This window comes from Panthera leo, chromosome A3 (assembly GCF_018350215.1).
Source record: "Panthera leo isolate Ple1 chromosome A3, P.leo_Ple1_pat1.1, whole genome shotgun sequence".
Classification (NCBI taxonomy): Eukaryota; Metazoa; Chordata; class Mammalia; order Carnivora; family Felidae; genus Panthera; species Panthera leo.
Window position 1 is genome coordinate 90,460,220 of NC_056681.1, and position 18,227 is coordinate 90,478,446.

The 18,227-nt window shown below is 53.5% G+C and overlaps 3 protein-coding genes across 7 annotated transcripts; 1 reads left to right on the plus strand and 2 right to left on the minus strand.

The window, feature by feature from the left end:
* Positions 1-614: 614 nt before the first annotated feature.
* On the minus strand, positions 615-4,300 carry PCGF1 (polycomb group ring finger 1). Of its 3 annotated transcripts, none has more exons than XM_042932782.1 (10): positions 4,210-4,300; positions 2,798-2,875; positions 2,265-2,370; positions 1,956-2,108; positions 1,708-1,779; positions 1,480-1,585; positions 1,264-1,297; positions 1,080-1,166; positions 864-944; positions 615-760 (listed from the first exon to the last, which is right to left on the minus strand). In XM_042932782.1, the coding sequence occupies exons 1-10, from the start codon at positions 4,294-4,296 to the stop codon at positions 713-715; spliced, it is 852 nt and encodes a 283-aa protein (XP_042788716.1). In that variant the 5' UTR covers positions 4,297-4,300; the 3' UTR covers positions 615-712. The 3 variants fall into 3 exon arrangements, with proteins under 3 accessions (XP_042788716.1, XP_042788718.1, XP_042788717.1); XM_042932784.1 differs by lacking the exon at positions 4,210-4,300 and adding an exon at positions 3,323-3,463; XM_042932783.1 differs by lacking the exon at positions 4,210-4,300 and having other exon boundaries at positions 2,798-3,216.
* A 4,221-nt stretch (positions 4,301-8,521) lies between these two features.
* On the plus strand, positions 8,522-11,270 carry TLX2 (T cell leukemia homeobox 2). Its single transcript, XM_042932789.1, has 3 exons — positions 8,522-9,223; positions 9,617-9,854; positions 9,999-11,270. The coding sequence occupies exons 1-3, from the start codon at positions 8,824-8,826 to the stop codon at positions 10,213-10,215; spliced, it is 855 nt and encodes a 284-aa protein (XP_042788723.1). The 5' UTR covers positions 8,522-8,823; the 3' UTR covers positions 10,216-11,270.
* Positions 11,271-11,770: 500 nt separating this feature from the next.
* On the minus strand, positions 11,771-18,183 carry DQX1 (DEAQ-box RNA dependent ATPase 1). 3 transcript variants are annotated; one of them, XM_042932786.1, is made up of 11 exons: positions 17,765-18,100; positions 17,326-17,519; positions 16,555-16,939; positions 15,986-16,219; positions 15,796-15,895; positions 15,535-15,693; positions 15,241-15,432; positions 13,504-13,623; positions 13,141-13,331; positions 12,627-12,817; positions 11,771-12,374 (listed from the first exon to the last, which is right to left on the minus strand). In XM_042932786.1, exons 1-11 carry the CDS (start codon positions 17,999-18,001, stop codon positions 12,218-12,220), a joined length of 2,160 nt encoding a protein of 719 aa, XP_042788720.1. In that variant the 5' UTR covers positions 18,002-18,100; the 3' UTR covers positions 11,771-12,217. The 3 variants fall into 3 exon arrangements, with proteins under 3 accessions (XP_042788720.1, XP_042788721.1, XP_042788719.1); XM_042932787.1 differs by having other exon boundaries at positions 15,535-15,895; positions 17,765-18,183; XM_042932785.1 differs by lacking the exon at positions 11,771-12,374 and having other exon boundaries at positions 12,682-13,331.
* Between the last annotated feature and the right edge of the window lie 44 nt (positions 18,184-18,227).

The window sequence follows — 18,227 nt, forward strand, 5'->3', positions numbered from 1 at the left end:
GAGTTAACAGCCTTGCTGCTTCCCTCTTGTTACTTGAAGCTGCCTTTGCTCTGTTGGACACTAGTTCCCTCTCCTCATCCTTGCTTCACCTAGTCTGGGTACCTGAAGGACAACCATGTCTCCAAATCAACACTCTTGTTCTCCCTGTGTCCCACCCCATAATTTTTTTTTTCGATTCCTTCCATAGTGCAATTCTTTGATTTTTTCCTTTAAAATAGCACTCTTCTTCAGTCCTTCAGTGGCCACTGTCCAACCCTAGCCCTACTCTTGAATCAAGACACCTCCACTCAAGCTTGTAGCATATGCTGCAACACTCAAGTAGAGTGACAGCTCCCCTCCAGAAAGCCTTCCCTACCTACACACACACACACACACACACACACACACACACACACACACACACACCCCACACAAGAGCTGGTATGGGTAGCCTGGTTCCACTTAGCTCACCTTCTGAATTTTACACGTATAGAGTCCTCTACCCTTCTCCTTTGGCAATTCACTGAGGGGCAAGGGACAGAGAGAGGCCCTCTTTCATGATGAAACTCAGAGGACTTCTAAGGGAAGCAGGACACAGAACAAAGCATGCATAGGTGGAAGGAAGAGAAAAGATGCTTTTTTAAAGTTTTTATTTCAAAAAATAAAGCCGCAGTTAATTTCACATAAATATCTGGGGAGGGAAAGGGACAGGGATGTGGTGGGGGCTTGGCCCCTACCTCCTCTTCTCTTTCACACTGTATTGTAAAAGCAAAGGGGATGGCTAAGGAGAAAACAAGCAGAAGAAGCAGTCAGTGGGAGCATTCTTACTCAAAAGGCCCCCTCAGCACATCCCTGCCCTGAGGACTGCCTCGGCCCTGGCTCACCTTGCCGAACCAGCGGGAGAGCCATATCTGCTTCATGGTCATGTGATCTGGGAGAACTTCATTGTCAAAAAGGAGCTGTACCTAGGAGGGAGATGGGGACAGTTTTAGAAACCCCTCTCTCATGCAGGTCAAGAACTGCCCTGGTCCACTACAGACTCTGTGAACTCCCTTTGAGCTCCTCCCTTTCCCCCCAAAACTGGCTGTGGGAATACTCACATGCTGGGGATTCAGCATTAAGCGGTGACATAGGACCCTTCGGAGATGACGAACTTCAGCTCTAACAGAACATCGAACATATTTGTTCTGGGGATAGGGAGGGAAGGCAAGAGGACAAGGTGTGTGAGGGAGGGGCAATGGGGAGGTGAGTCCTCAGAGAGGCCCTCCCCTCAGCCCCTCTCACCTGCAGGATGCTTTTATTCTTGTCCTTCCCAGAACTAGGAGGGAAACAGACACAGGTTAGGAGCCCTACCTTTCCCCCTGTACCTCACCCAGAGCCATGGTATACTCTCTTCAAGGGAAGAGACACTCCCCCTCACTGCCCACCCTCTCACCAAGCCCCTCCCAGGTTTTGGGTCACTGACATTTCACATCAGACAATTCATGACCTGACCCTTACCTCAGGCGCTCCAGGCATAGACTCAGCTGCTCATCATATCGATAGTAGTGGGCTTTAGAGTGGTCGAAGCTGCTGAAAGGGAGGCCGAGGTTGCTCAGGGCTGGCTCTAAGAAAGAGTAGTGAGGAGAGTGGCACAGATTCCATACTCCTTTTTCCCCAGAGAGCAAAACTGGGCAGGAGAAATGCTCTGGGGGGTTTACTTTACCCTCCTGCTGCCAAGGGACATACCTTCCCCACTGGGCTGGGTGACCCGGTCCAAGCCTCGGGACTGGTAAAATTCTCGAATCCGTTTCTCTTCACCTAGAATGGAGGGGGGGGGGGGTGTGGGAAGTAAATATTAGCCCTCCCTCATACTTTGTCCCTGTCCGGCTGTCAACCTCTTTACCTACATGATTCCCACCAAAGCCTTTGTCATCTCAAGCTGCCACCCAGCATCAGTCCTCCAGAGACCCCTCAAAGTGAGGTTGGTCACTCACTGTCTTGTAAGCCAGGCACTAGCTTGTACACGATGTCCTGCATGACCCGGTCCAGTTTGAGGTTGAGCAGTGGCTGTGTCTCGTGGATCTTGATGTTGCACATGGGGCAGTACTTACTGGTTTGGAGATACTTCACAATACAACTCTTGCAGACTGCAGGAAGGAAAGAGCAGACTCTTAGTCTCTCTGGGAATGGGATTCACGGGCTGGGTGGGGTGTCTGGGTGGTTGGGGCAGGCAGCCAAAAGCCTGGCAACTAGCTTGGTGGAGACTAGGGCCTGAAGGACCAGACAGAGTCCAGGGCACTCACAAGTATGAAGACACTCTGTGATGGTGGTGGCATCCACGAAGTAGCCGGCGCACAGACAGCAGACGATGTGTTCATTCAGGTCTTTGATCTTTACTCGGACCTCCTCCTGCGGACACACCGCCCGTCACCAACCATTCCCTCCAACCCCAAATCATACGCCTTCCCAGCTGCGAAAATGCCTCTTTCATCACACTCCAAGGCCAAGCCTCGCACCCTGCACGATCCGCAAGGGATTAGCTCCCGGGAGCTGACACTCCCCCTCCGCCCAGCAGGGGGCTCCGCGCACAGCGGGGGCTCCCTTCCCGTGGACTCGCCCGACCTTCCTTTCCCAGGGGAGACTACACGACGTGGGCGGCACAATGCGCAAGCGTCCTAGCTCGGAGTTTGGCAACCCGATCGCAATCGCGCAGGCGCATTGGGCACCCTGTCTCTGCGCAGGCGCACTGGGCGCCGGGCCAGCCACCGCCCGTCCTCTAGCCGGCCCCAGTTCGCACCGCTAGCCGACCACAGCAGTAACCCCGCCGCCCCTGCACCTCGTTCCGTAGCGGGTCCATCTTGTACACTGACTGGAGCTGGTTCCGAAGCCTCATCGCGATCGCAATCTGGCCCCCCTGAGGAGACGCCATCTTAAAGGCTGATCCCGGCCTGCCACTTCCGGTGCCGCCTGCGGGGCGGGACTTGTCGCCCAGCAACGAGGGCTTAGGTCTTTTCGGATTCGTTGACCCTCTGTAAGGCCCCGCCCATGTCCCTTTCTCCCCGTGTGCTCACCTGAGCCTCACTGGCCCCTCCCCCTCCTCAATCCGTAATTAGGAAGTGGGGGGGCGTGGGGAGGGGGTCCTATCTCATTGACCTCTTGTAGTAATCATCATAATAGACCCTACTCGACCGCGGGACTAACTTTTGGAGCCTGAAAAGACTATCGCCTTCTACCCCAAAGGGCCCGGCGGTCTCTGCCAGCCGCCGCTTAGGGTCGTCTATCTCCTGTGACCACGACCCCGCTAAAGAAGCCCCTCCCGGGTCCTCTCCTCATAAAGTCGCCCTCGTCGGCTGACGCGTACGCGTTACGGAGCTTCATCTGGATGGCAGGCCTTCTCCCGGCTCCCGGCGGGATTTTCTCGGGGCTTTGCGGAGTCGCGGAGAGGGTGGCGGGGAGGGAGGGACCCCCAGGGACTTGGTAGTGATCTTATTCCGTCCCCCGCCCCCCCACCATCCTCCTCTGCCGCCGGGGCTTGTGGTGGCGGCGAGTGGGGGGGGGGGGGCAGACCCTGGTTAATGATGATGATTCAATCATCGGCGCCTGCGGAGGCCTGGGACAGACTAATGCAGAGCAGATGCCGAAGGAGGAGGGGAGGAGGACTAGGACACTAGCGCACATAGACACGCTGAAGCAGCGAGCGCCTGCAGTAGCATAGGCCCAGTCCCGTACTTGGAGAGGACGCAGGAGCTCTAGACCGTGTGCACTGCCATCCTTAGGTACTTCCAGTGGGATTAAAAACCAAGGATAAGTTTACTGTGAAGTATTAGCGTCAAGTGCAGTTGGAGAATCAAGGGAGAGACCCCAATGGAGACCACCAAAGGCTTTCTGGAAGAAGTGGGACTTTGGGTGGTCACAGTTCAGAGAATGGGGGTGGAGTGCCTGGATAAGAAGTGCGGTGGAAATAGAAAAGAAAGGCAGATTCGAAGGGATTGACCAGGGAGAGGGATAGGAAAGAGGCAGAGGTGTGGATGTGGGAGTAGTGATAGAAACAGGGCCTAATGGGGCTGGGACTTTAGCCTGAGGGCAATGGGGAGCTAGCAGACCTTTTGTTTTGAAGAGAGGGAATTATTCTATGAAAGAAATATTTTGCTCATTTATCTTCTAGTAAATTGGAGTGGATAAAGCAGCAAAAAGTGATGAGATTAGTGATTTTTTAATTAACCCCTTCTCACTACGTCCACTGCTTACCTCCCTGGTCCAAGATACCATCATCTGTCCTCTGGATGATTGATTGCAGTGGCTTCTTGCCTGCTTTCCTTGCTTCCACGTTTCCATATGAATAAAAAAGGATATAAGTTAAGTTTTTGAGTTGATGGATATGTTTATTATCTGTGGTGGTTTCATGTGTGTATACATACACTTTTGTACACTTTAAATATGTGCAGTTTATTGTATGTTAGTTTTACCCTAAGAAACCTGTTAAAAATAAAACTAAAAAATCAGGTGTCTTTTCCTTAAAATTCCAATAGCTTTCTTTTTCAGAATAAAAGCCCAAGTCCTTACAATCCTTCAAGGCTTTGCATGGTCTCTCCATCACTCAGTCTCTCCAGCCATGCTGGACCCCTGTTTGTTGCACAGATAACACCAAGATATACTTGCATTATCCCCAACTTGAAATGCTCAGATGTTCAAATGGCTCCTTTCTTCCAGGTCTTTACTCTGTGAGGCCTTCTGTGATCACTTTAGATAAATCACAACCCCCACCCTTTCACTCCTCCCCTTTCTTTGCTTTTTTTTCTTCTTCTTCTTAGCATTTATTATTATTCAATATATATTGTCTTTTGTTTTACCTGCCTCCCCCATTAGAACATAAGCTTTGTTGTGGCAGGATTTTTTTTTTTTTTCTGTTATGTCTGCAGCTATATCTCCAGTGTCTGGTGCATGGTAGGTGTTCAATCGAAATTTTCTAGATTAACAAATGAATGGATATAGGTGGTGGTGATGATGGCCTAGATTAGGGTTTTATCAGTGGAAATGGAAAGGAAGGGCTGTATCTGAAATATTTCAAAAGAAAGCATTATAGGAGGAAGTGAGCGGGGAGCTTGCAAGGGGAGCATGTCCGCCAGCCTGGTGGACTTTAAGGTGGCTGCAGCAAAGGCAAGCAGAACTGGCCAGAAGGTTAGGACAGAAAGGCTGGAACACAACAAGTGTCAGAGCCAAGGATGGAGATCTCTGAGTTTTCTGGGTGGATATAATAGGTGGGACTGTTAGAATGGGTGAAACCTGAGCAGATGTACAGAGAGGGAAAGCTGAAGTCAGAGATCTGAGAATGCCCAGTCTTCAGTGGAAAAACCAAAGTCAGTGGAGAAAAAACATAAGCATTGATTATGAAAATCTAAAGAAGTAGACTAAGACAATATTACATAAACCAAAAGGGACATTTCAAGAAACAGTTGGTGAGCCAGAGAGTAAAACATGTCAGAGAAGTCCTCAATATGGACATGGGAGCTCTTTGAAAAAGAGTGTAGTGAAACCAGGTTGTGGTAAGTTAAAAGAATAAATGATGAGGGGGTGCCTGGCTGGGTCAGTTGATGGTAGAACATGTGACTCTTGATATTGGGGTTGTAAGTTTGGGCCCCACGTTGAGCACACAGATTAGTTTAAAAATAAGTAAAAAATGTTTTAAAAAGAAATGGTGAGGAAGTGGAGGCAGTGGGTATGTGGTGGGATGGACAAGGGAAAAGAAAAACAGAATCTCTCTTGGAGATAAAAATCTCTCTTGTACAGATAAAAGAGACCTAAGAGAGCAGGGGGTAGGAAGGACTAAGCTAATGACAGAAATGATGATGCAGGAGTGGGGACCATCTCCTGGGAAAGACACTGCACAAAAAGCAGAAAGGAAGGAAAGGCACAGGCTGAGAATGTGCCTCTTCCTGTGAAGCTGCAAGCTTAAAGGCCTGACAACTTGAAGAATTAGGGACCACCTGCATGCATGTAGGACATGGGGAGATGGATGCAAAGCAGTGTGTATGGGAGGTGGGAGTTCTGACCTCAGGGCCTCCATCCTAGATATAAACTCAAAGGAACCACTTTTCCCAGAGAATTGGGATCAGAGAGGTGGAGGCAAGCAGAGAAATTCCTAGGACTGTGGCTGACAGAATTGAATACCCATTGTTTCTGAAGTGAGGCAGTAATTTTTGTTTTTTTTGTAACTCCCCAGAAGATATGTATATATTACTGGGTTGGTGACCATTCCCCTGCCCAAGAATCGGTTGGGCCATCTCTGGGAGGCAGTGCCATCTGTGCTGACCTCAAAAGGCAGGATGAACAGTCAGCAGGTATACAGGTCTGCACGATGTTGCCTCTTCCTCTCTGATTGATTCATTCAAGAAGGATTTCTTCAGCTTGATTGTAGACACATTAGTGCCCACCCTTTCCTCAGAGGCCCACCCCCTAGAGTGGGTAAAGGGACTGCCAGATTCCTAACCTGCAGGCCAGTTCCTCTCAGAGTCTTTATTTACTTTGCTGGCTCCCTAGGCTCTCTGTTTTCGTTCAGGGGATCCAGCCCAAGCTGTCTCGGTGGTTTTCCCTGGACAGCAGAACTTTTATGCTCCCTAGTTGCCCCATCTCTCTACTGCTGACAAAGGGTGCTAGGGGAGGTGATAATGGCTGTCTTTTCCACTAAGATAACACAGCTGCCAAATTGGCAGGATCCTCTGCCCGCCTTTCAGAAGGGGCTGTTGGCAGGGTGGGGAAAGGACTGAAGAAACTGCATAGTGGAAGTGGACAAGAAATTGGGGGAGGATGTTACATATTATTAATGCCAACTGCCTGCCTCCCCCCATGGTCCACTCCCTTCAGAATGAGGCTTCTGAGAACACCAGGGCCTGGTGGCTTTAGTGGGGGAAAATCCACTCCCTTTTTTCTCTTCTTTATCTTCCTGCCCAGATGCCCAAATATCATTCCTAGTTCCCTGGAGAGAAAAGACCCCTCATCCTGCCTCAGGCACTGGGCTGCAGCCCATCTGCTGGGGAGAAAGGAGGGGCAGAGTCTTTTACCAGGAGATCCTGGAGAATCAACTGAAAGATCCGTACTCTCAGGGAAGCCCATTTACTAGACTTAGAAGGCATTTCGGCTTACACGGGTAACCGGCAGCCTGGAGCCTGGAGTGGAGCATCCAGAGTGGGCTGGAGTCTAGGGGCTAGGGCTGGCACAGCAGGGCGGGGTCCTTTGGCCACCACGTGTCCAAGGCAGACCAAGCGGCTCATCGGTGCCCACCCGCCTCAGAATGGTAGGAACACCCCCCTCCTTGCGCCCAGTCTCACCGGCTCGGAGGCGCCAGGGCCCCCCCGGGGCCGGGGCGGGCCGGGGAAGGTAATGTAATTCCGACCCAGCTAACCCGATTATGGCGGCCTGCACCGGGCCGGGCGGCGGCGGGGGCGGGTCTACGACGCGGGGGCCCGCCGGGCCCGGGTCCCATCCTGGGAAGGACGCAGAGTTCACACACTCCCAGTTCTTGGGTCCGCGGCCAGAGGTCATAAGGTCACCAAGCGGCTTCAGTTTTTCCCCACCTCCCTTCTCTGACACACTCCAGGCACAGTTTCTAGGGCTTGGGTGGGGTGTAGCGTCTGTGGGAAATGAGGCGGCTGATCCCCCCCCCCCCCCCCCAAGGCTTCGGTGAGGACTCATGTGTCGCCTGTGGCGATTTTGTCCTCCTGACTTTGAGGAGGGAGGGGAGAAGTGTGTGAGAATAGACTTCCTAGGCGCGTAGTGGAGGGGCAGAGTCCCGCATTGGTGGTCCCCTGTCGGGGGCTTGGGGCTCTCACCGGCCGGAGTTGGCCCAGCTTGGGCCAATGGTCCGCTCTACATCGATTTCAGAAAATCGAAATTCTAAGAAACACAGGGCACCAATTGCTGGCGCTCCCGGAAGGAGGTAGGGGCCCTATGGGAGAGGCCGGGAGGTGCACCAGGATAGCTAGCCCAGAGTGGTTGTTGCCCGCCCTAGCCCCCCAGACGCGCCCTGCCACTCCCTTCCCACACCTGTCCTCTTCCCGGGCCTCCAACTCGTCGGCGCTGTTCCCCAACCGCTTCCCATCGCAGCCAGGAAGCCACAACGAGATTTGGTCTTCGAGGGCACTTAGGCGGGGGCCACAACGAATCCGGGAGTTGGCAGGCAGGACCCATCGCGAGACGAAGAGTGGGGGCTGTGGGAGGAGGCACCTGCGAGGAAGCCGGTGAGGCCGAGGAGGCCCAAGGCGGAGGCCGGTGAGGATGGAGTTGCTGTGCGCATCTCGGCTGACTCAGCGGGCAGCGGCCCAAGCTCTGGCCCCTCCCGTGCTGAGCCTGGTTCCTAACACCCTTGCCACCTCCCCCCTTACCCCCACCATACCCGCCCGCCACTCTTCCCCGTGTTTCGCACAAACAGGCGTCTCTTTCCCTTTAACGGGTCCGGCCCCGCCCCTGCCCTACCCCCAGCCCCCACTGCCCACCCAGTGCTGATCTGTCAGTCACTGCCCCAGCCCCAGCCGGCCAACCCTCTCCACCCTGCACTTGGGCAGAGGCCCCGGCACCCTAGCGTCCATCTGAGCTTCAGAGACAGCAAGGGCACTCCTGGGGCCCCCGCCGGTCGCGCTCCCCCGGGATGCGTGTCCCTGCGCCGACGCCCGGCAGAGGCCGGCACGGGCGCGGCTACTCCCCGTGCACAGGCATGAAGATTTCCCGGGGGGCCCGGGGACCCGCCGCGGCCAGCTCCGCGGGCCCCTGAGGCCGTCGCCCCCAGCGCTCCGCGGCTGGGCTCCCAGAGTTGCCTGGGGCGCCCTCCCCAACCGCCAAACCTCCTGCGGTCCTCCTTGACCCGGACCCATGGAGCCGGCGGTCCTGGCCTCGCACAACCTCCCGCACCACGAGCCAATCAGCTTTGGCATCGACCAGATCCTGAGCTGCCCGGAACCCCCCGGGAGCAGCCTAGGCCCCGGTCGGTCGGGCCAGGGCCATGGGGAGAGTGTGGCGTTCTCGGGTGGATTTCACGGAACCTCAAGCTACGGCCCCGCGGGATCGCTGGCCCCCCTACCTGGCAGCTCCGGCATGGGCCCAGGTGGCGTGATCCGCGTCCCGGCGCATCGTCCGCTGCCAGTGCCGCCGCCTGCGGGAGGTGCCCCTGCGGTGCCTGGACCCTCTGGCTTGGGCGGAGCCGGGGGCCTAGCGGGACTCACCTTCCCTTGGATGGACAGCGGCCGCCGCTTTGCCAAGGACCGGCTCACGGGTGAGGTTGCCCGACCCTCCAGCGTCTTGCCCCACACTGACCCCCTTCCCTCATCTTTGATCGTTCTGCTCCAACTCAACTTCCCGTACGCTCCCTGCCCGGATCAACCCAGGCGATCCTTCCCCAATTTGTGTCTCGTGGTCGCGCTGCTTAAGAGAGACGATGGGGTAGGAGCTGCCGTCGATGCCCGCGCCCTCCTTTGCAGGCCACAGTGCACACTGAGGGGAGGGAAGGATGAAGTTCCGGGGGCCGTCTCTTCCTTAGCAGAGGGGGAGGGCCATTTCTTCCGAGGCTCTTTCTTGTCTGGAGGCCTTTGCTGATGCGAGGCCGAGCCTGGGGCACCTGGAAGGGCTGCCCTGAAAACCTTGCCCTGTTCTTTCTTCCTCCCTGTAGCCGCACTCTCGCCCTTCTCCGGGACGCGCCGCATAGGCCACCCCTACCAAAACCGGACCCCTCCGAAGCGGAAGAAGCCGCGCACGTCCTTCTCCCGTTCTCAGGTGCTGGAGCTGGAGCGGCGCTTCCTGCGCCAGAAGTACTTAGCCTCGGCCGAGAGGGCAGCGCTGGCCAAGGCCCTGCGCATGACCGACGCACAAGTCAAGACTTGGTTCCAGAACCGGCGCACCAAGTGGCGGTGAGGCGCGGGGCGCGCGACGGCTGGCGGGTGGCGTCAAAGTGGCGGTGAGGCGCGGGGCGGGTGAGGCACCTCGGCCCGGCGGTGACGATGAGGCGCGGGGTGAGCGAGGGCTGGCCTGACACCGCGACTCGACTTTCACAGGCGCCAGACGGCGGAGGAACGCGAGGCGGAGCGGCACCGCGCGGGCCGGCTGCTCCTGCACCTGCAGCAGGACGCCCTACCCCGGCCTCTGCGGCCGCCGCTGCCCCCCGACCCACTCTGCCTGCACAACTCGTCGCTCTTTGCGCTGCAGAACCTACAGCCCTGGGCCGAGGACAACAAGGTGGCTTCTGTGTCTGGGCTCGCCTCGGTGGTGTGAGCAACGCCTGCCCAACCCGCCGAGCGCTCTTTTCCGGACCGAGGCGCCGCGTGGAGCGCCGTGCTCAGGGCCACGGAGCGCGCGGCTGACCATGCCGTGGCTCTGTGGTAGCGGAGCTTGTGAGGAAGGGCTGGCTTTGAGGCTATCGTCTAGGGCTCCTGGGCCACTGCCGGCTCCCAGGCTAGCGTTGCACGGTAGCACCGTGCTTAGACGTGGCCTTTCCCGCCATTTCCCAGTCAACTGTGGTTGCACCCCAGCTGGAATCCGAGGAGCCGAGAAGGCGGGACCTGCAGTATGGTAGCCAATGAGGTGAGGGGAGGGGGAGGGCTGGCCAATGGGAGCTGCTCTCCTGAGGACTACGGATTCTTCCGAGGGTGGGTTAGTGCTGGGGTTCTGGACCCACAGGGCAAGCTCAAGGTGGTGCCGGGATGGGACGGCGGCAGCTCGCACGCACTGCCTGGGCCTATACCAAAGGTGTGATGGAAGGAAAGAAGACACCAATGACAGTGGTATAACGGAGGAGGTGCTGGAGGGTGAGAGTCTGACTGACTGTGACAGGAACCAGAGGGTTATCCACACTGGGCATCTCATTCTTCAACTGTAAAATAATCGCCAAGGATACCTTCCTGACTTTGAACCTCATGTTGTCGTGTGTGTTCAACCCGCTGACTCCGTCCTCCTCCTTGAGCCTCACAACGTGCCTGGGCGGCAGGCAAGACGGATGCTTATACACCCCATGAAAGACACAGTCACTAATCTGGCTCTGGTGTCCTATGGGGACAGAGAGGGGAGGGGGGGAGCAGTGGATAAAATTAATGGGCCCTGTGGAGTTAGGGTGAGCAGAATTTGGCAAATAAGTAGGGATATCTGAGAAGAATCAAAGATAATTCCAAGGTTGGAAATGTAGAGGACCAGGAGATCAATGGTGTTGTGGATAATAAAGAGGAATGAAAAGACTGGAGCACGATAACTCTGCAGGCAAAACTAAATGCCAGACCTAAAGAAAATACATTCTGGAAAAGTGCTTTTGGGAGAGGTTGGTTGACATCTAGGCAGACGTGGAGATAGAATGATGAGAACAGATAGACTCTCCAAGGGGAGGACACTCTGAGGAGAAAAAAGCAGAGTTGTAAGGATTAAATCTTTCTTTCTACCAATTTCTACAAACACATTTACAATGTGCAAGATGATGGAGGATATCAAAGTTAATAGTTCAAAGGAAGAAAAGGGAATGAGCACTCAGCTGGAAAGAAAGGAAAGCATGATGTCCCTGAAGTTGTTAGAAAGACTTTAGCTTGTGAGTGGGCTAGGGGCTGCTGGGAAGCTTATTGATGGAAAGTTAAGAGTTTGGGGATGGTTGCAACAGCCATGAGGTTTAAGAAGGAGCAGGATCTAAGTTGTATGTGGAAAAGGGAAGATTTTTGTCTGATTTCTTACAGCACTCTCATTCTTCCTCCCCTAGAGGCAGCAGTAAGACAGAGGGAAGTGAGCTTTGGGCAGAGTCAGAGACCAACTGTTGTCAAACTGCTCATGTTCTAGGGTAGTGACAGCTAGGTCAGTCACAGCACCAAGTCTTGACCACAGGAGGGAACCAGGCAAGAGGATATTGTTGGGGGGAGTTGGATGATATTGTGTCATCTCTAACTCATGGATGTTGTGTATGCTGCTGCAGAACAAAACTCAAACTTGACACATAGAAAAAGAACTTTTATAGGCCAAAATGAAGCACACAAAGATGGGTTTGGCATAAGTTGGGGGCTTGGCGGTGACATGTCAGTCACTCTCCAATAAATAGAAGAAGGCTAAGGAAAGGGTCCAACCTTATGTATACTGTGGCTTTCCCAATTCCCTCCACTCTTGGTCCACCACTTCTTGAGTCTCAGATTCCAGGATTTACGTTTGACCCTAACCTTTGGCCTTCTAAATCTGGCTGGCTGCCTTAGTGCTAGCCTGTGGGGGATCTAATGCCTTGAGATGAGCTCAGTTCCATTCCTTAGGCAAGTCACTGCAGGACACAGGCATCTCCAAACTCTTGGGTGGAGGGGGATTCACTTTCTATTGAAGAATCTGCCATTTCTTCTCTCAGCTGGTTCAAGAGGTCTCTGCTCTCACTGGGAGGCAAGTTACTAAGGAAGTATGGAGGGGCCAATTCCACCAGCCTGACAGAGAGAGTCACAATCAGAAGATGACTTCTGTATCCTCTCTTGTAATACAGATTCTTTTTTTTTTTTTTTTTTGTAATACAGATTCTTAAACTTCCCATTCTGTCCACAAACCCTGCCTCTTCAAATCATATGTCACTACAAACCACTAAGATATCCTCCTCTCCTTAAGGCTCTCTAACTCCCCAGCCATAATTTTGGCCCCTAGAAGGGGAATGGGCAACATAGGAGGGGTGTCAGGGAACTCACATCTGTGGTTGAATCTCAGAAACAATGGAAAGGCAGTTGTCTTTGGAAATGGAGAAATTGTGGTAAAGCACCCATGGTGGAGGTCTGGCTGGAGCCCGGCGGCTTCGGTAGCAGCAGTATGGGGAGAGTTGGGCCACATGCTTATGTGTTAGGAGCAGGTAATTTCCAGTCCCATCTGTGTCTCGGGCCACCTCATTAAAAAGCAAAGATAGTGAGGGAGTGAGTGGTGGGGGCGGGGGGAGAGGAGGACAATAGAAAAAAGAAAAGGGGGTTGAGAAAGAATTAGGAAGGGTGGCGAGAGTATTAAAAGTAAAGCATCATCTCTAGGTGTTAGAGTCCCTATCATATGGCATTTCCCATAGCCCCCTGTACTCCAATGCCTCAAAAATTTCTTCTGGTTCTTAAAAATCCTTTGAATGATCATCTGGACTCCAATTTCAGGACGGCATATCAATTTTTGATCCCTCTGCTTTCTGCTCCATTTATGACCTTCACCCCAACTCTTTCCCCTAACCTTAAGGAAGTATCCTGACACCAGTGCTTTCTGAAGGTTTCTGCGATTCTGCTCAGAGCCAAAGGCTGGCTGGGACAAGGGAAGTTCAATTCGTTGCATGAGTTCTAGGAGTTCACCTCGAAGTTTCCGGGCTTGGCACAATGCTGCCCAGTTTAGCCCCCGAGCCTGACACCAAGCTTTGTCTGCTCCACCTAAAAGAGGAAAGGGAACAGCTACAACTACAAAGAGAGCCCCAAGAGAACCCAGAGTTTGGTCAAAGGGCCACCTCCTCCTGGGCATAGAGATCTGCCAGCTGGTTGCATACTGCTTCCCCTCTTTGGAAAATCTGGGATTTTATAAGAAGATGCCGAGTGGGCTACTCACTCTGTATAAAGGCTTCATACACCTGGATCAAAGAACTGTGATCACCATCTGTGTGTTCCAGGGCTCGGCGCAAGGCAGCTTCTTCTGCACAGTGTGGAGGCTGGGTGAACCCAGGGGCCGCTGGAGGCAGAAACAAGGAAGGTCATTTTGGGGAATGAGAGAGGATAGCAGTACAGAAGGAAGGGTGAAAAGGTATAAAATGCCATTTTGGGAAATGTATTCAAAAGACATCGATAACTTCTAGGTGCTATAAACTTTATTAGACGGTGAACATAAATAATGAAAGAGTCTCTGCCCTCAAGTAGTTTAGAGTCTAGTGGGAGACATAAGCAAGCTTGATCAGCACAACAGGTGTGTGGGCCAATGTTTGAAGTTTTGTTAGGAATTAGCTCAGTGGCAAAGGGGCAGAGAGTCTGAACTGTGGGCATGGCAAGGCACAGACGTTAGTAATGTGGCCCGTTTGGAGAACTGCAAGCACTTAGTAAGGGTAGAGAGAATGGCATGTGTGGCACAGTGGCAGCAGATAAAGCTGGAGAGGCAGGTATGTGCCAGGTCATGAGAGGTTGGATGTGCTGTGCTGATGAGTTTATATTCTATCTGGAAGGTAAAGAGTAGCTGTTGGAGAAGAGTTTTGAAGTAAGAGAGTCCACGTGTTTGAAGAAGTTTACTTGACAAGTTAGAAGGCTAAAGGAATCCAGTCTCAGTGGGGATGAGGATCTAACACTGGCACTGATAGTGAGTTTGAAGACAAACAGATGAATTAAAACACACACACACACACACACACACACACACACACACACACACACACACTTAGGAGATAAAAATGAAAGAACCCGGAGAAATATTAGTTGGAATGATGGTAGTAGAGCTGCAGAGGGGATGGCATGCTTTTGTGGTGGTGGTGAGGGAACAGTTTAAGCAAGTGCTTGAGTTCAGCTCTGGGCTGGGATACTGTGGACAATTCTGGTAGAAATGTCCATCAGGAGTTGGATATATAAATCTAAGATTCAGAAGAACGATATTGGCAGGGAGATACAAGGTTTGGAAATTTTAAGTGTAAAGATGGCACTAAAGACCATGGGTGTGCATGAACTTGCTCGGAGAGTTCAAGGAATGAGAAGGCAAAAGGGGAAAGGATGGAACTCGGAGGTCTAATTTACCGTGGGTAAGCAGAGGACAACGAGCCCGGGAAGAGATGAAGGGAATGACCAGAGAAGTAGGATGAACACCCAGAGAAGCAGGTCACAGAGGCTTAGGGAGCGGGCAGTTTCAAGGTGGGAGTGGTCGGCATTTTCAAGTGTCAGAAGGTCATAAGGAACCAGGAAGGGCTCAGAAGTGTTTAGTGGATTCGGCCTGGGGGGTGGGGTGGGAGGTCACTGCTGAGCTGAGACTTGTCAGGGTTGCTACGGGCCTAAGGCTGGGATGCAGTGGGCAGGAACACACTAGGCAGACTGGGACAGAGGTTATTCTGTATAGCTGCTGGGGAGTAGAGTGTGGAGGGAGAGGGGTGTGGAGCTTTAGTAATAACAGGAGAGATTTAAGCATATTGGAGGCAAGAACCAGCATTGGGAAAAGGCTAACGAGACAGGAGAAGGGTAAGTGATTAAGGCTGTGTTTTTGGGCACTGTAAGGGAAGCGTAGGAGATGGGGCCGGCCTTTGGAGCACCAGAACATCAGAAAGGGCTGGGAAGGACTGAAGTGGCGTCAAGAGCCAGAGACAGAAGTGATTTATACCAGTGAGCATGGCGGCCAGGGTGAGCATCTCGTCCACACAGTCAAACTCGCAGGAGGCCAGCAGGGCTTTGGCCAGCTCAGGGGGCAGGGGGAACTCTGATAGGATGACTCCCAGGTCTGACAGGTTCCCATCATCATCCAGAGCTGCCAGATAGTCTAAGTCTTCTAGGGCCTGCATCAGTGCTTCTGGAGCTGGTGAGGAAACAGGGCTTATAGGGCAGGAAGTCTCAGAGCCTGGAGAGCCCGGAGAGCCTGGAGGTCAGGCAGTGGGACTTGGGCAGGAGGGGTGCTCACCAGGCCGGTCCAGGAAGTGACACTCCCCTGGCTCTGCAATCTGTCTCCTCTTTAGTAATAACACCAGGGGGCTCAGATTCTCCTCACATACCCTGGGTGAGGGCAGTGGGGGCGCCTCTAGTTCTAGGAAGGACTTAGGGTACAGGCAGAGGCAGGATCCTGAGGGGAGAAAAGATTTGGGACAGAAGGCCACCGTAGATTTCTCAGAGTTTGTGTGTGGTGACTTTTCATGTTTGATCTCAGAAGGGCAAAGGCTCTTACCTGGTAGGACCCCTCTTGCCCGGAGTCTTCTTGCCTCTGCCTGACATTTGCTGATTGGTCTCAACACTTGGGATTCTGCTCGGATCTGAGGATTGTACACCTGTCACCGCCCCCCAACCAAGGCCAAGACAGATCAGAGCGGGCCACTTCTATCTTTAGCCCCCTCATCCCCCTCATCTCTCTCACTCACACTTCGAAGCTCCAGTCCTGAGTCAATGACATGTCGGATGGAAGGGAGGGAGAAGGAGAAGTCAGCCAGCCAGTGAGTGACCACGACCTTTCTGGCACCCAAGTCTATGTCCTCATATGCAGCCTGAACAGCTGGGCCATGTCCTGGGTGAAGGGGCAGCACTCGTGGTGGAGGCCCTCTGAGAGCCAAGGGCCCCACCTCCCTGGACAAGGATTCACAGCACAGCAAAATTTCCTGAAGAGAAGGGTGGGGCATTAAGGCAGTTCTCACCTTTTTCGGGTGACAAACCCTTTTGAAAAACTGATGAAAGCTATGGTCTTTCACTCTGAAAAAATGCACATACTCATAAAGTTGGGGGTGTTATAATTTCAGGAATTCACTGAACCACAGTCTCTGCCTTAACAAGGATTCGAAAAGGGGGTGGTAGACCTCTTTACCCTGAAGTCCTTGAGTTTTTCCTAAGGACCCCAACATAGTAAATACTATAACTCCAATGTTCCCAACAAGCATTGCTCCCCCAGAAAGGAAGGCGGCATACATGTGAATCTCCTTCTGCAGCCCATTTTTACCTCCTCACTGGGCAGGTATACTAGCACATCTCCTGGAGTCTCCTTCGTACACAATTCAGTCACAGCTTGGCAGGCAGCTTCCACTCGATCAGTAGGGACAGTGTCCCTGTATACAGGAGTGGGACATGCACCAGGCCCTCTGGGTACCCGCACAATAGGAGGATTTCCCCAGAAGGCTTGGAGCTTAGGTTCAAGGGCAGGGTCAGTAACCACAACCACTCTTGAGTCCCCTGGAAGGTTTCCCAGGCTGGCATTTCGCAGTAGCCCCTGGAGCAAATCCGAGGCCACTGACCGCTCCTGAGCCTCATCCAGCACCAGCACGCCCCAGGCTCCTGTGCCCCGGGTTGAGGCCACCTCCTGTAGAAGCAGCCTGTCCCAGCAAAACCTGTTGACATTGGCAGTGGGAGGAGTCAGTGTGGACAGTGACCAGCTCCAAGAGTCCAGGGGAGTGACTTCCTGTTGGGGGAGGGGGCTAGGCTTTTGATTATAAGGTCAGAAAAAGACTGTGAACCTGTATTGAGACCCACAACCCCACTGATGACACTTTGTTCACAAGGTGTACTCCAGTTGGGAGAGTGGGACTCATGATGTGGGTGAGGTTGAGTGTCCGAGGTCCCTGGCTGGGGTTAAGGGCTTCATTCAGCATTGTGTCACGCATGATTTAAAGGGTGAACTGGGCTGAGGGAGTGTATGGTGAGATGTCAGAGGGCTGGGCTTGTTTCTACTGGGTGAGGGGAATTAGATTTGGGTCAGGCCTGCAAGAGGCCTCACCTGAGCAGGGTGTCCGGCCCAGTGCAGTCTTCCTGGGGAATGCTGTATCCAACCTCATGACCCAGGGTTAGGTCCATCTCATCGGCAACCCGCAGGGCCAGGCTCAGGGCTGCCAGAGGGTGGGGCTGAGTGACAGTTACTTGGCCTTCCTGGAAACCCCTGGCCAATGCAAACTCTGCACACCATTGAGGGATCTGGGGTAGGGACAGGAAGGACAACCAATCAGCAAAATGCAGGACTTCAGTCAGAAGTGCTGGGGCGCTGTGGCCACTTTCATTTGGGGAGTTCCCTGGTCTTTCACCAGCCACCCTGGGTCAGTCTAACTGGTCTCCCTTTGACCACCTCCCCAATAACCCCATGCAGCCCAACCCCCACTTTGCCTGTGGAAGGACCAGTTCTCTAGCCCCTCCCTTTTTCTACTCCCAGAATCTCCCCCAACCTGGGTGCTCTTGCCAGAGCCAGGGTCTCCAGACACCAACACCACTCCCGAGGGGCTACTCTCCAATTGCTCCATGAAGATAAAGCGAGCAGCCCAGATGGGTAAGGCCCGGCGCTGCTCAAGAAGCTCGTAGTAGCGGGAAGAGAATGGGAGCCCATCAAAGGGGTTCACAGCCAATTCAGACTCCCTGGGGCTTGGGCCAGACTCTTCTGCCAGCCCAAGAAGCCGAGAGGCCATGGTGGCTGACTGGCAGTACCTACAGAAGGCAGGGCAGTGATTAAGGCCTCGTATGAAATGACTTACACCATCTTCCCACCCTTGATCCCTAACCTGTACCCTCAGGTGATACTGCACTGGGGTCCATCCTTCCCAGCATTTCTTGCCTGCTACAAAACCGCGGAGACCGGAGTCTGAAAGTGAGGTACTATCACAAGCGGACTATTAACCTGTAGTCAGGTAGTAA